Source organism: Schistocerca americana, chromosome X, assembly GCF_021461395.2.
Source record: "Schistocerca americana isolate TAMUIC-IGC-003095 chromosome X, iqSchAmer2.1, whole genome shotgun sequence".
Taxonomy (NCBI): Eukaryota; Metazoa; Arthropoda; class Insecta; order Orthoptera; family Acrididae; genus Schistocerca; species Schistocerca americana.
In genome coordinates, this window is record NC_060130.1 from 594,057,394 (window position 1) to 594,072,544 (window position 15,151).

A 15,151-nucleotide genomic window follows, 5' to 3' on the forward strand; every position below is an offset into this window, starting at 1 on the left:
AGAATTGCCTCCAAAAAATTGCTTCTACAGAGAAGTTTCAAGTGATTATATATGACCAGCCAACTGTTGACAAAATATTAGGTGACAGAGTCATAGTAGATTACAAACGAATACCTATGCAACCTCCACATGATTCCCCCCTGCCCAAGTGGCGCAGTCTGGAACACGTCTATCCTTTGTATATAGGACCACGAAAGTGGACAGAATAAGCAAAATGCGCAAGGTGTGGAGGGACCCACAGCCCATCGCAGTGCACCAGAAAAGAGAAGCTGCAGTGAGGAAAGTGCAATGGTGCCTACTCGGCAGTATCCCACTAGTGCCCATGAGGCCTCAAGGAGGCCACCATCGTCGAAACCATGGCACCAATCAAGACCGTGGATGGACCAGAGCCCCTTCCACCCAGAGAGAATCTCACCAGCCGAGCAGTAGACAAGGATGATGTCATCAGGCTGTTTGCTATCATCCTGCTGGACCTGTACCAAGAAAGACGTGAGGATCCCAAAAGTTCAGTCAACACAGCAACTAAAAATAATCCTTGAGAGTTAACAAGAGATATAATCAACATGCTACAGTTCACAATAGCAAACACATGGGACCATGAAGAGCCCATATTCACACCACACACTGAGTGAGAAAGACATGCCCACTCAACACCACACCTCACCACATGCACCTAAAGCCACACACTGATCTACAGCAGACCCCCCCACCCCCACCTCCCCAGAACAACCCCCCTCCATGGACCACTAAAAATGACGAACGAGGAAGATCATCGACACATTAATTTCCTCTTTGCCGACGTGCAAGGAGTGAGACACAAATGACCATTACTAATGCATACATTAGAAAAGGAAAACATACACTGCGGACTGTTGGAAATTTAGCTGAAAAACACCAACAAATGCGACCTTCTGAAATACAATACCTTTCATTAAAATAGATAAAATGGTCAAGGCTGCATAGCACATATGTGCATTACGCAATAACTGCGAAAAAGATCGCCGTCCCAGCGATATTTACCAACAATGAAGCCATTGCCCTCAAACTAACAGACAGAAACAGAAAATCCCTTACGATATTTTGCATGTACAATCCCCCAGAGGTGGCGCTGCAGACACAATTCATACAATACATCATGACATTCGAACACTACATCCCGTTAGAGACTTTAATGCCAGACAGCCCACGTTATATGACAGGCTGGACAATGGAAATTTATGACAACACTTCAACCTGCTAACGACCGACTCAGTCCTTACACTGCCGTTAGATAAGCCAACCTGTATCGGATTTTAATTCATGTTTAGCCCTGACCTGAACGACACAATAGCACAACGCAGGACAGGCGACTCCATCTCCAGAGATCACCTTCTGAACTTCTTTCCCATGTCTGCAAACCTACCCCCTCCTCCTCATCCCACAAGACGTACTGTTCTAAAATATGTTAGCACAGACTGGGACAAATACCAAGACGTACTCACAGAAGAATTAACATTCTCCATTAGCATCAGTGATAACAACTACCTACACCACTTGGCAAACAAACTCGAACCATCCATTAAAAAAGCGGTTCTCACAGTAACAGTGGAAAACTGGACGCCTTCCATCTCTCAAAAAGCACTAGATTTAATTCAAGAAAAGAAACAAATTCAAAAACAACTAAGACAAACTGACAACCTCGATTTAATTAGAGAGTGGAATAGACTCAATGCACAAATAAAAAAATAATATCATTGCACAGACAGTGACAATGAGATGATACCTGTAGCAGACAAAACTACAGGGACGTTGGAAAATTTTGGAAAATATTTAAAACTCTGACTGGACAACTACAGACATCCACCAGTATCGTTATAATTAACAATCAGCCCATGACTGACCACCATGAACAGACTGGCCACCATGCACAGGCTGAAGCATTCAAATATGTCTTACAAGAAGATACTCTTTTCCTAATTTCAGTAAGTTTGATGACCAGTTAAGCCTCCATATCGAAACACAGCTAACGCATATTCTGGCAAACCCAACAACTGAAATGGAAGAACAAATCCAACGCAAGACATCCCAGAAATCGAAATCTAGAGGCAATCCACTGAGAATGTAACTCTATCCCAGGACACAATGACATAAGACGAATACACTTTAAAATAGCCCCTCCACATATCCTAATCGCATCCCATCCCTCATCTTCAGCTTCTGCATGCACAATGAAACAATCCCTACCACCTGGAAGACCAGCAAGCTAGTTATGATCCGTAAACCTAACAAACCATGGACTGACCCTCACTCCTATAGACTAGTGTCCTTACTCGACATAATAGGAGAAACCTACAAAACAATACCGACCAGCCGCCTAAAAACATCTGTGGAAAACCAAGGACTACTTCCTCTTACACAAGCAAGTTTCAGACACAAACACTGAACTAACGATTCACTACCCAAACTGACTGACAGTATAGCCAAAGAATTCAACATAGGAAACTGCACACTTGCCGCATTCCTCGACATTGAACGAGCTTTCGAATATCTGTGGCATCAGTGCACGCAATTTAAATTAATTAACATGGAAATGCCAGCGAAAGTAGTTAGACTAATCTAAGCCTATGTCAGAAATCGGATCTGCAGGGTATACATAGCCAAAAAAAACATTGGATGAATTTATCCCACAAATGGGAGTACTACAACGTAGCATACAGTCCCCACATCTATAACATTATACAGGGCAAATCACCTAAAACCTGCACCACAGATATTGCAGAAGTGGAATGTGCTATTGATGTGCGCTTTTCACAAAATAGATTGACAGTCAAGGGCTCGTATTGTTAGCCAATAAACAGATTGTAATAATACTTACAAATTGTATTTTTTGTGCAAGACATGCACGTTTTTTTAGATGGGACACTGTACTAAAAGGTATCAGATAGATCATATAATGGCAAGACAGAGATTTAGGAACCAGGTTTTAAATTGTAAGACATTTGCAGGGGCAGATGTGGATTCTGACCACAATCTATTGGTTGTGAACTGCAGATTGAAACTGAAGAAACTGCAAAAAGGTGGAAATTTAAGGAGATGGGACCTGGATAAACTGAAAGAACCAGAGGTTGTAGAGAGTTTCAGGGAGAGCATAAGGGAACAATTGACAGGAATGGGGGAAAGAAATACAGTAGAAGAAGAATGGGTAGCTCTGAGGGATGAAGAAGTGAAGGCAGCAGAGAATCAAGTAGGTAAAAAGACGAGGGCTAATAGAAATCCTTGGGTTACAGAAGAAATATTGAATTTAATTGATGAAAGGAGAAAATATAAAAATGCAGTAAATGAAGCAGGCAAAAAGGAATACAAACGTCTCAAAAATGAGATCGACAGGAAGTGCAAAATGGCTAAGCAGGGATGGCTAGAGGACAAATGCAAGGATGTAGAGGCTTGTCTCACTAAGGGTAAGATAGATACTGCCTACAGGAAAATTAAAGAGACCTTTGGAGAGAAGAGAACCACTTGTATGAATATCAAGAGCTCAGATGGAAACCCAGTTCTAAGCAAAGAAGGGAAGGCAGAAAGGTGGGAGTATATAGAGGGTTTATACAAGGGCGATGTACTTGAGGACAATATTATGGAAATGGAAGAGGATGTAGATGAAGATGAAATGGGAGATAAGATACTGCGTGAAGAGTTTGACAGAGCACTGAAAGACCTGAGTCGAAACAAGGCCCCGGGAGTAGACAACATTCCAATAGAACTACTGATGGCCTTGGGAGAGCCAGTCATGACAAAACTCTACCATCTGGTGAGCAAGATGTATGAGACAGGCGAAATACCCACAGACTTCAAGAAGAATATAATAATTCCAATCCCAAAGAAAGCAGGTGTTGACAGATGTGAAAATTACCGAACTATCAGTTAAATAAGTCACAGCTGTAAAATACTAACGCGAATTCTTTACAGACGAATGGAAAAACTGGTAGAAGCGGACCCCAGGGAAGATCAGTTTGGATTCCGTAGAAATGTTGGAACATGTGAGGCAATACTAACCTTACGACTTATCTTAGAAGAAAGATTAGGAAAAGGCAAACCTACGTTTCTAGCATTTGTAGACTTAGAGAAAGCTTTTGACAACGTTAACTGGAATACTCTCTTTCAAATTCTGAAGGTGGCAGGGGTGAAATACAGGGAGCAAAAGGCTATTTACAATTTGTACAGAAACCAGATGGCAGTTATAAGAGTCGAGGGGCATGAAAGGGAAGCAGTGGTTGGGAAAGGAGTGAGACAGGGTTGTAGCCTCTCCCCGATGTTACTCAATCTGTATATTGAGCAAGCAGTAAAGGAAACAAAAGAAAAATTCGGAGTAGGTATTAAAATTCATGGAGAAGAAGTAAAAACTTTGAGGTTCGCTGATGACATTGTAATTCTGTCAGAGACAGCAAAGGACTTGGAAGAGCAGTTGAACGGAATGTCAGTGTCTTGAAAGGAGGATATAAGATGAACATCAACAAAAGCAAAACGAGGATAATGGAATGTAGTCAAATTAAATCAGGTGATGCTGAGGGGATTAGATTAGGAAATGAGACACTTAAAGTAGTAAAGGAGTTTTGCTATTTAGGGAGTAAAATAACTGATGATGGTCGAAGTAGAGAGGATATAAAATGTAGACTGGCAATGGCAAGGAAATCGTTTCTGAAGAAGAGAAATTTGTTAACATCGAGTATAGATTTAAGTGTCAGGAAGTCGTTTCTGAAAGTATTTGTATGGAGTGTAGCCATGTATGGAAGTGAAACATGGACGATAACCAGTTTGGACAAGAAGAGAATAGAAGCTTTCGAAATGTGGTGCTACAGAGGAATGCTGAAGATAAGGTGGGTAGATCACGTAACTAATGAGGAGGTATTGAATAGGATTGGGGAGAAGAGAAGTTTGTGGCACAAGTTGACTAGAAGAAGGGATCGGTTGGTAGGACATGTTTTGAGGCATCAAGGGATCACAAATTTAGCATTGGAGGGCAGCGTGGAGGGTAAAAATCGTAGAGGGAGACCAAGAGATCGATACACTAAGCAGATTCAGAAGGATGTAGGTTGCAATAGGTACTGGGAGATGAAGAAGCTTGCACAGGATAGAGTAGCATGGAGAGCTGCATCAAACCAGTCTCAGGACTGAAGACCACAACAACAACAACTGCCTATTGACATTAGCAAATTGAAAGTAGGGTAAATCAGAATGTCAGTTGTGTTTATTGCTGGATTCTAGTGCGAGTCGTTTTGCAGATATCGTATTTTTAAAATATCCCAGACCAATACTTATAAAATAGCTGTGGTAGTAAACACTAAAGAACAACATGAGTGCATACACTAGTTATGTGGATTTTGACCAGTAACAAGACAGTTGACGATCACTGGTTGTGTTCAAAATGACCACCAGCAGCGGCAACACTCGTTTCCAGTCTGGTGTGGAACAACTGCTGCACACATGCTAGCATTTCAGCAGAGATGTCTGAGCAGGCTGTAGTAATACATCATTGGGTATCATTGGATGTAGATAATATGTCCTTGTAGGCAGCATCTATCAGGTTTCCCCACAGAAAAATGGCTACAGGCGTCAGATCTGGGGAACAAGTTGGCAAAGGTACAAGTCGTCTGCGCCCAATCCAATTGGAAATAATTCGTGAAAAGGTGCTGTAGAGCGTCATGTACTACACGGGCTGGACAGCCATCATGTACCATAGGTTCGTCCTCATCTGCAAGGGCGCGTCTTCTAGCGTCTCTGGAACATGGTTAGGAGGCTGCAATACTTGTGTGCATCCAGTTTTCCGTGTATGAAATATGGGCCTATGTGCTAATAGTTCACTACCTCACACCACATGTTTACTCTCCACGGACGCTGAGACTCCACCTGACAAATCCAATGGGGATTGTCAACAGACCACTAGTGCATGTTTTTGTGGTTCATGTGGTCAAAGTAGTACATGTGGTTTCATCACTGAACAAGAAACACCTGGAGTATCCTGTTTTAATGCCCATGAATTCTCATAATCATTTCCATGTAGCTCTTGATAGAGAGAGATATGATAGCTATGGAACCTGTGTTGATGGAGAATGCATAGGATACTTGCCTGACTCATGTCACTTCCTCATGTGACTGCCTGGGAGCTAATGTGTTGATCAACTGCAACAGCAACAAGAACATTAATTTATCCCTCTTCTGTCATCACTTGTTTGCTCCTGTTATGACTTATGTCATATAGGTGTTACACTACCACTTTCACATAAATGATTAATAATTACCGAGATGGTTGACGTCTATTAGGATATCTTGCAGCATACACCATACAAGAATGAACTTCATTCTTCCTACACTCTCCATACACCATCAGCAAGTCGCTTTTTTATGCATTGGTAAATATCATCATCTACCAATGATGCACTGCTTGGACTGTCACCCACTAACTGACTAGTAAGTCGCACTATACTCAAGGAACACACAAGCACACTGTAAGCAAACATAACAACATTGTCCCTAGCAACTGCGCAGATTGAATGGCACAGTCAAGTGTCGCCGAGGAAACTTTTCAAAATACGATATCTCCTAAACGACTCGCACTAAAATCCCGTGGCAAACACCACTAACATGCTAATTTACCCTGTTTCAGTTTGTTAATAACAGTAGTCATTGTGACATTTTAAAAGTGTATTTTCGCAAAAAATACTTTCTAAGTAGTACTAAAGTCTGTTTATTGGCTAACAATATGATCCCCTTTCTATCCATCCAATATGTGAAAAACGTGCAACAGTAGCACTTCCCATTTCCGCAATATTTGTGCTGCAAATTTTAGGTGATTCACCCTGTATATGGCTGACGTACCAACTGTGATGACACAGACCGATACCATAGGACATAATGCAGACGCCACTGCTTACTGGTGTACTGAACTTAGGACAATTAGTATACTAAGGAAAGTATGCTCCTACCTCCTCCAATTAGAAACTTGGATGGCAAAGTGGAGAATACGACTGAACCTGACAAAAACACACAGAGTCCTCTTCAGACATAGACACCCCACAAAGAAAAGACAAAAAAAAGCCAACGACATCTGACTTACGCTATGGAACACCCCACTAAGACTGTCTGCCCCCAGTAGCTGAGTGGTCAGTGCGATAGAAATGTCAATCCAAAGGGTCCGGGTTCGATTCCCGCCTGGGTCGGAAATTTTCTCCGCTCAGGGACTGGGTGTTGTGTTGTCCTAATCATCATCATTTCATCTCCATCGACGCGCAAGTCGCCGAACTGGCGCCAAATCGAAAGACTTGCACCCGACGAACGGTCCACCTGATGGGAGGCCCTAGTCACACTCAATGAGACAGCCAGAAACCTCAGAGAACATGTTGACAAACATCTTAAGTGGTAAACCCACCTAACATGCCTGCTAAACAAAGCAAGACTTTGACAAAGCCTAATCAGACAGGTCTGAGGAAATACTCATATACATGGCTGCAGACACCACTGCATACTTGACTGCAGACACCTTTGCATACTTAGAAGACATACTGGTATATAAGACCTGTACCGGAATACACAGCAGTCCCCTGCGAGACATACAAGCATCAGTAGCATACAGATTATACAGTATAGAAAGGCCACTGATTCACAGCATCACCAAATTACCCACCCTCATGTCCAGTGATGAGATCATACCAGTCTACCAGAATGGAACCATTACAAACCAGAGTGGTTAAACTCAGAGCAAAGTATGGCAATCACATACTCAGGAAAAGTCCTGACATGGAAGATCTTACATCTACACATCCCAGAACAAATAGAAAACCAAAATATAAATATGTCACTCTATCATGCACAATACCACGCAATACCACAAAAACTTATCCAGAACTGGCTCCCATCCTAGAACCTATAACTACTGACGAAACAACCCCTACACCTGAATGAAAGAGCAGATGACCAACATATACATGCACACACACACACACACACACAACCATACTCACAATGCCACATACATATGACTTATGAACACTCGACCCACAGCTTTGAAACTACACACACACACACACACACACACACACACACACACACACACACACACACACAAAACCCTATAATCATACAAGCAAGACAAACAACCTTAGACCTAAGAACATATTGTATTCATTTCAAAAACTCAGATCCAAACCCAGCTTCATTAATCACTAGTGTAAATGATATAACATTTTATCAAAATCCTCAAGCTAACTTACTCACAGAAAAAAAAGTAGCAACACCAAACAGAATTAATGCAGAGTAATGAAATTTCGGGAATACATTTGACTAGGTAACATACGTAAGTGCCAGCCGGTGTGGCCGAGCGGTTCTAGGCGCTTCAGTGTGGAACCGCACGACTGCTATGGTCGCAGGTTCGAATCCTACCTCGGGCATGGATGTATGTAATGTCCTTAGGTCAGTTAGGTTTAAGTAGTTCTAAGTCTAGGGGGCTGATGACCTCAGATGTTAAGTCCCATAGTGCTCAGAGCCATTTGAACCATTTTTGAACATATGTAAGTGATAAGCACTGCAAGATAACAGGTTAATGTAAGGATGAGGTAGGCCATTGCAAAAGTGAACTGCTGGTGCATTAATAACCGGTGTAACTGCTAGAATGTTGATTGTAAGCGTGCAGATGTGCATGAATTGTGTTGTACAGGTACCAGATGTCAGTTTGTGGGATGAAGTTCCATATCTGTTGCACTTGGCCGATCAATACAGGGTTAGTTAATGCTATATGTGCATGACGCTGGAATTTCTGTCCAGTGATGTCCCATATGTGCTCGATTGGTTTATGGTCAAGCAGGTCAAGTCAAGGCAACATGAGCACACTCTGTAAAAGGTGTTGGGTTACAGCAGCCGTATGTGGGCGAGCGTTACCCTGTTGGAAAACAACCCATGGAATGCTGCTCATGAATGACAGCAATACAGGTCGAATCATCAGACTGACATAGAGCTTTGCAGTCAGGGTCCATGGGATAACCACGAGTCTGCTCCTGCTGTCATTCTAAATCAGACCCTGGACAATAACTCCAGGTGTAGATCCAGTGTGTCTAGCACACAGACAGTTTGGTCTCAGGCGCTCATCTGGCCTCCTTCTAACCAACACACAGCCACCACTGGCACTGAGGTAGAAACAGTTTTCATCAGAAAACACAACAGACTTCCAGCCTGCCTTTCAAGGAGAACTCACTTGACAACATTGAAGTCGCAAAAGGTGGTGGTTTGAGGTCAGTGGAATGCACGCTACAGGGCATTTTCTCAGAGCTATCCTTGGAGTAACTGACTTGCAACAGTTTGTTGGGTCACTGTGGTGCCAACTGCTGCTCAAATTTCTGCTGCAGATGCAGTACAATGTGCTAGAGCCAAACGCCAAACATGATGGTCTTCTCTCTCAGTAGTGCCACAGGGCCGTCTGGAGCCCAGTCTTTTTGGGACCGTACATCTCGTGACCATCGTTACCTGAAATCATGTACAGTGCGTACATACCTGCCAAGGCTTTCTGCAATATCACAAAAGAAACTTCCAGCTTCTCGCAGTCCTAAACACGATCTCGTTCAAACTCAGTGAGGTGCTGATAACGGCGTCTTTGTCGCCTTAAAGGCACTCTTGACTAACACGAGAGTCTCAAAGGTAACTAACGCTCACGACCATTACAGTGTGTACTTAAAGCAAACCTAATTTGCATCCTCACAATGGCGCTATTAACGCCACTTTTATGTGACTGGAATGAAATTTGAGAAATAGTAACATGCGTACCAATTTTCCTTTGTCACACAAATCCTTCTTGTTGCTGCGACTTTTTTCCATCAGTTTACTATTAATTTAATTACATTATCTACTTATCACGATTTATCCTTATGGCAGCATAGCGTACAGACATATGTAATAGCAATCGTCACTATTCATTCAAAAATATAACATTGCTTAATTTCCAGAATTCACTCCTTCCTTCACTTCTTTTTTTTTTCTTACCTATACATGTACCATGTATAAAATCAATTTCCCTGGGTTTCTCCTTAGCTATATATGTTGCATACTAATATGTACTATCTATATATATTGCATATGTAAAAAATTATGACAACAATCTAATGATATAACTTAAAACTAAAATTGTGCTGAAAGAATTATATACTTCTTGCAAGAAAAATGCAATAAATACAATAAGAATAAAAATTTGTTTGTGAATGACGCAGTCAGCCACAAATACTTTTTATATGTTTCATTTAGTGCCATAACCGGTTTTGGGCAACCATGTCCATCATGAGATGGCTAATATTTTTGGTTACACCGATATTTTGGCCAACAGCATGACGTCTGCTCCACAAGTGTGTAACGAAAAATATTAGCCATCTGAAGATTGGCATGGTAGCCCAAAACCAGTTATGGCACTAAAATAAAATATTTAAAAGGTATTTCTGGCTGGTTGCGTCATTAACCAACTATCATTAACGGCTGCAGAGTTCACAAGATCCAACATGGATAAAACAAAGTAAAAATTGTTAAAACCTATGGCTGAAAAAGGTAGTTAGCATACCTTCAAACAGCGCATTCCTCCCTCTCAGGGAAGAGCATGAAAAGTGCAAAAAAGAAAAAAAAAGCCTCTCGACAAGCGCAGGCAGCCGTATGGTGCTATGGTGCACACTTGCATGTGCTTCACTAGGACTCTCTGAGTGGCTAACTCTGTTTGGCGAGGATTTCTGCTCCAAAGAAACAAAATGTCATGTGTTTTCGTGGAAAATTGTTGTGTCTTCGAAACTTTGCCATGGCAGAGCAGCCAACAAGAGACTTTCGTCTATTACTGCACAAAGGGTGTGGTGGGTTGCTATGTGGCGAAGTTTCCCTTCCAGCAGCCCCACTGAGCCTACAGACTGGATTCATACTTTGACAATGAGACAGATACCATGCTCAGATCGCCAATTCACTGCTACCACATCGACTCCTTAGAGAGGACTAGGAAGTGCATGTCAGCAGAAGATGTCATTGCTGCTCACCTGGAGTCTGAAACCACAAGCACACTGTGGGTTCAGACAGCGCACGAGGCCTTGCCCACGAATATTCGTCGCCAGCGAGATTGTACTCAATCCAAGAGGAACAGCAAACCTTCAGATGAAGAGATGTTAATTCCTCAATACCTCCTTGCAACCAGCGGGCAGATCTACCGCAATGACGGCGATGAGGCTGTAATCTCGACTGTAAGGCAGACTGTTGGCATCCCGCCAAACAAGGTCACTGTGAGACAGAGCACTGTCACTATACCCGACATAGTAATGTCGGACATGCCAGCCAGGTTAAGGCAAATCCGCCTACACAAGACAAGGCCATGGACATAACACAAACCTCTCAGAGACACACTAGCATTACTAATGAGGACTCCTCCCCCCACGGCAGCTCAAACAGGACACAGCAGAAAAGGAAGCTGCAGGATAATGATTTCGTTGTTCCCTGCCAAAAACACATGCCAAAGCCAAAGCTCTCGAGTGGGTACAACCAAAACTGCTGGCAAATGGAAACCAGTATTCTGGTACACGGGAAGCAGTCACAGAGGAAGATGCCATGCCGCCACAGGAGAGGAAGCCGCCTCCCCCCCACCTATCATTATCCACTGGATGTATTACAAGATCCTCTGACAGATGATTAGGAATATCGCCACCCCCACATACATCAGAGTTGCCAGAAATTACCTGTGCTAGGTCCAAATAACGACAACTGGCCATCATCAGCAGGTGGTGGAACTCATGCAGAAGGAGATGCTGCATTGTTACACCCACAATGAAGAACCTCTTAAGCAGTGAAGGTGGTTTTCGGCCACCTGCCACTGAAGATAAATTTTCTGAAAACTGGAAGGTTTTCCAGTTACAGAAGGTAACTGACATCAGGGTGGCACTGGAACATCTCCATGCAAAGGGCAGGAGGGCGCAGTCTTACTCTTGTGAAGGTATGGATCACATAGCACACTACTGCGCCACGCCGGTGCAGTGCATGAAATGTGCTGGGCCACAGCAGAGAAGAGAGTGCTCCCACAAGAAAGAAGACCGCGCAGTGTTGCAGCTGCAACGAGCCACATGTGGCTAGTTACAGAGGCTGCAACGTATTCAAGAGACACAAAGTAGCTTGAAGAGTTCAGTCAGACATCAACGTCACTGACATCACTAAGGGGAAGTCACTAGCTTGGTCCCAACAGCAGAGAATTTCTGCGATTGCACCCCCAGCCACATCACAGGCCAGATCACATGGGCATGGATGTCATTCTGATCACAGCCCATCACATCTACACTGAAGGTTGCTGCTCTGAGGAAGAACGCAATCGATGTCAAATCACTTTCGCAATCACTGAACCAACTCATGAGTTAACTTCGACACAGCCGGCCGGTGTGACCGAGTGGTTCTAGGCGCTACAGTCTGGAACCACGCGACCGCTACAATCGCAGGTTCGAATCCTACCTCGGGCTTGGATGTGTGTGATGTCCTTAGGTTAGTTAGGTTTAAGCAGTTCTAAGTTCTAGGGGACTGATGACCTCAGATGTTAAGTCCCATAGTGCTCAGAGCCATTTGAACAATTTTTGAACTTCGACACAGTAACAATGGCCCTCCAGGCTGGCGCCACAAACAAGCTGACGTACAATGGATAACGACCAGATACATGTTATAACCATCTGCACATTTAATGTAAGGAGTTTCTGGTCACAGAAAGGCGAATTTCGCCAGTTCCTATGGGGTGAGGCAATTGACATCTGTCTCATACAGAAAACATTCCTCAAACCAGGGACTAATGTGCTACCGCATTGACAGGCCAATATCAGGGGGTGGCATGGTCATCTATGTCAAAACATTATTGCTGTACCATCAAGCCATAATGCTGGCAGTTGGCACTATGGAAACCACATAGATGGCTGTCCATACCACCACTGAAGAGAGTGTCTTCATCATAGCCTATCAGCAGCCACAGGGATTGCTCCAGGAGGTGGACTTCGACGTCCTGCTGTCAATTAAAGCGGGGGGGGGGGGGGGGGGGGGAGGAACTTTCCATTGTCAGCGATTTCGAAGCAAAGATCACAGAAAGGAATTCTTGCCTTACCAACGCCAGTGGGAGTCGCCTTTCTTGCACTACACACCAGAACAGCACCATCACCCTGTGTGCTTTTGAGCCAGGCCTCCCAGAAGTACTCCACATCGTCTCCTGAAGGGCATCGGGCAAACCAAGGCCACTATGACAAGAAACATCCTGTCGTCTGATCATGACCCTGTGATCTTCCACATGGATGTGATCGGTGCCACACTACCAGCCAGTCATCCAAGCCACTGAAGCATAGACAGCGAGCACTACTGATCAGACGTGGTAGACCTACTGGACAATGCACCTTGTGACTCCGGAAATACATATCCTCCTGTTTCCATCTATTGTACTATAAATTTTTTCCTTATTTTGCCACCTGAAGATATGACATTTCTGTCTCTTTATTGTAATTGTTTTTCTATTTGTACATGTATGCATTTGTGTCGATTTATAATTGGTTTGTTTTGTGAATATTATTTGTATTTATACACTGGGTCTGGCCTAGGGAAAACTATGCTATCGAACGAATACATCGATAGGTCGTGTGGAGAACCAAAGTGTTTAGGATCTTTGATAGTGTTAACTCTGTCGCGTGGAGCGCGGGCAGAGAGGGGGAGTCTGGCTGGGGTGGTGCAGTGGAGCAGGTGTGTTGTGTGAAGCTCCCGCGAGTTGCCGCGCTTTCGGGGTTCGGCAGCATGTAATTGCGCTCGACTTGCGATGTTAGTTTCTGACATGGTGTCGCGGACGGGAAGCATTAGCTGGCGCACATCAAGAGCCCGTTTCGTCTGGTGACCGTGTTGAGAGGAAGGCGCGCCAACATCCAGCTTCTGCAACAGCGACGGTCGACAATGAGTGACTGTCGCCACCTCCTCGATCGACGGCTTCAAACCTTCAATCAACCAACAAGGAAGACTGGAAGCACGTAAAGTTTTAGAACTGTATGGCAGACCTCAGCTTTTCAAACTTTTAAAATTGTTGCATCACAATATTACAGCAACTTAGCATGAACATTTGTTGCTCATTGTCCCAATTGCATTACCAAGCAGAGTCCCTTCCTTTTCCGGAATGAACCCGAGTGTCGTTGAAATTCAAACGCCAGCATCATTCGATTTCACTGCTTTAATTTCAAAGTTCAGTTAAGGTATTCATAGCTGGCTACAATATTTAGATTACACAAGCACAAATTAAGAGTGCGAGTTTTGTTACCGTATTTTAGCTTCCCTGTGACTGCAGCTCAGCTTGGTACCTACTAAATTTTACTATTGTTAATTGTTCAGAATCACTTAATTCAAGTTCATAGTTAAATCTCTTATTTCTAAATTGCGTAGATTCAAGTAGCTTTTGAAATGATTGTTGAGGTAGTCCAAGACTAACCATATTTTACTGAATTTCGATGTGCTTCAGAAAGAAAGCTCATTATATACTTCAGTCACTAAATTAACTTTCGATTTTCCGGTTTTATTAATTCTTTTGCTAAATTAAGTCAGAGTGTAGTGAAATTTATTACTTCTGACAAACTTTCAGTTTTCACACTACACGTGTCAACCTTCAGTTGCCACGCTTCTAGTGCTAATTATATGTGTAATAACCTTTCTTTTTCAGTTACTATAATAATTGTCCATAGGACTGGCAACCGTAATTTCCCCCAAATCTCAAATATCTAATTACCGCTAGTTAATTGTTAACGTAATGGCCGCACATTTACTTTCTTTATTAACTTTACCCCTTTTCAAAATTAATTTCCACCAGTTTCATTGGCATTTTTCCTTTCATTTAGATATAACCCTTTCCTCCCTCTTTACCGACAGATTAACTTCGGTGACGATTGCTTTTCCCAAATTTCCATTAGGTACACGCGGTTTAATTTTTCACTGTCATTAAGGTCGATAAGTGAGGGGGAGGTTACATCCTGACCCTGAGAAAGTTGGGAGCCGATGTCAAGCTGGCCTACTTCAACCACTGAATAGTTCGAGCAGCAGACACAGCCACTCTGAAGCGACGAAAACGATCTTTAGAGTTCCACACTAACTGCCGGCCCACATACTGGCGTCAATCACAGAGAAGAAT

At 43.1% G+C, this 15,151-nt stretch overlaps 1 protein-coding gene across 1 annotated transcript in view; it reads left to right on the forward strand.

The window, feature by feature from the left end:
* The first annotated feature begins 356 nt into the window (after positions 1-356).
* The window catches only part of LOC124556199 (proline-rich protein 2-like), a 118,681-nt gene continuing 103,886 nt past the window's right edge, over positions 357-15,151 (forward strand). Inside the window, exon 1 of the mRNA XM_047130190.1 lies at positions 357-489. Within this exon, the coding sequence (XP_046986146.1) occupies positions 357-489 (133 nt within the window). The remainder of the gene's footprint in view (positions 490-15,151) is intronic.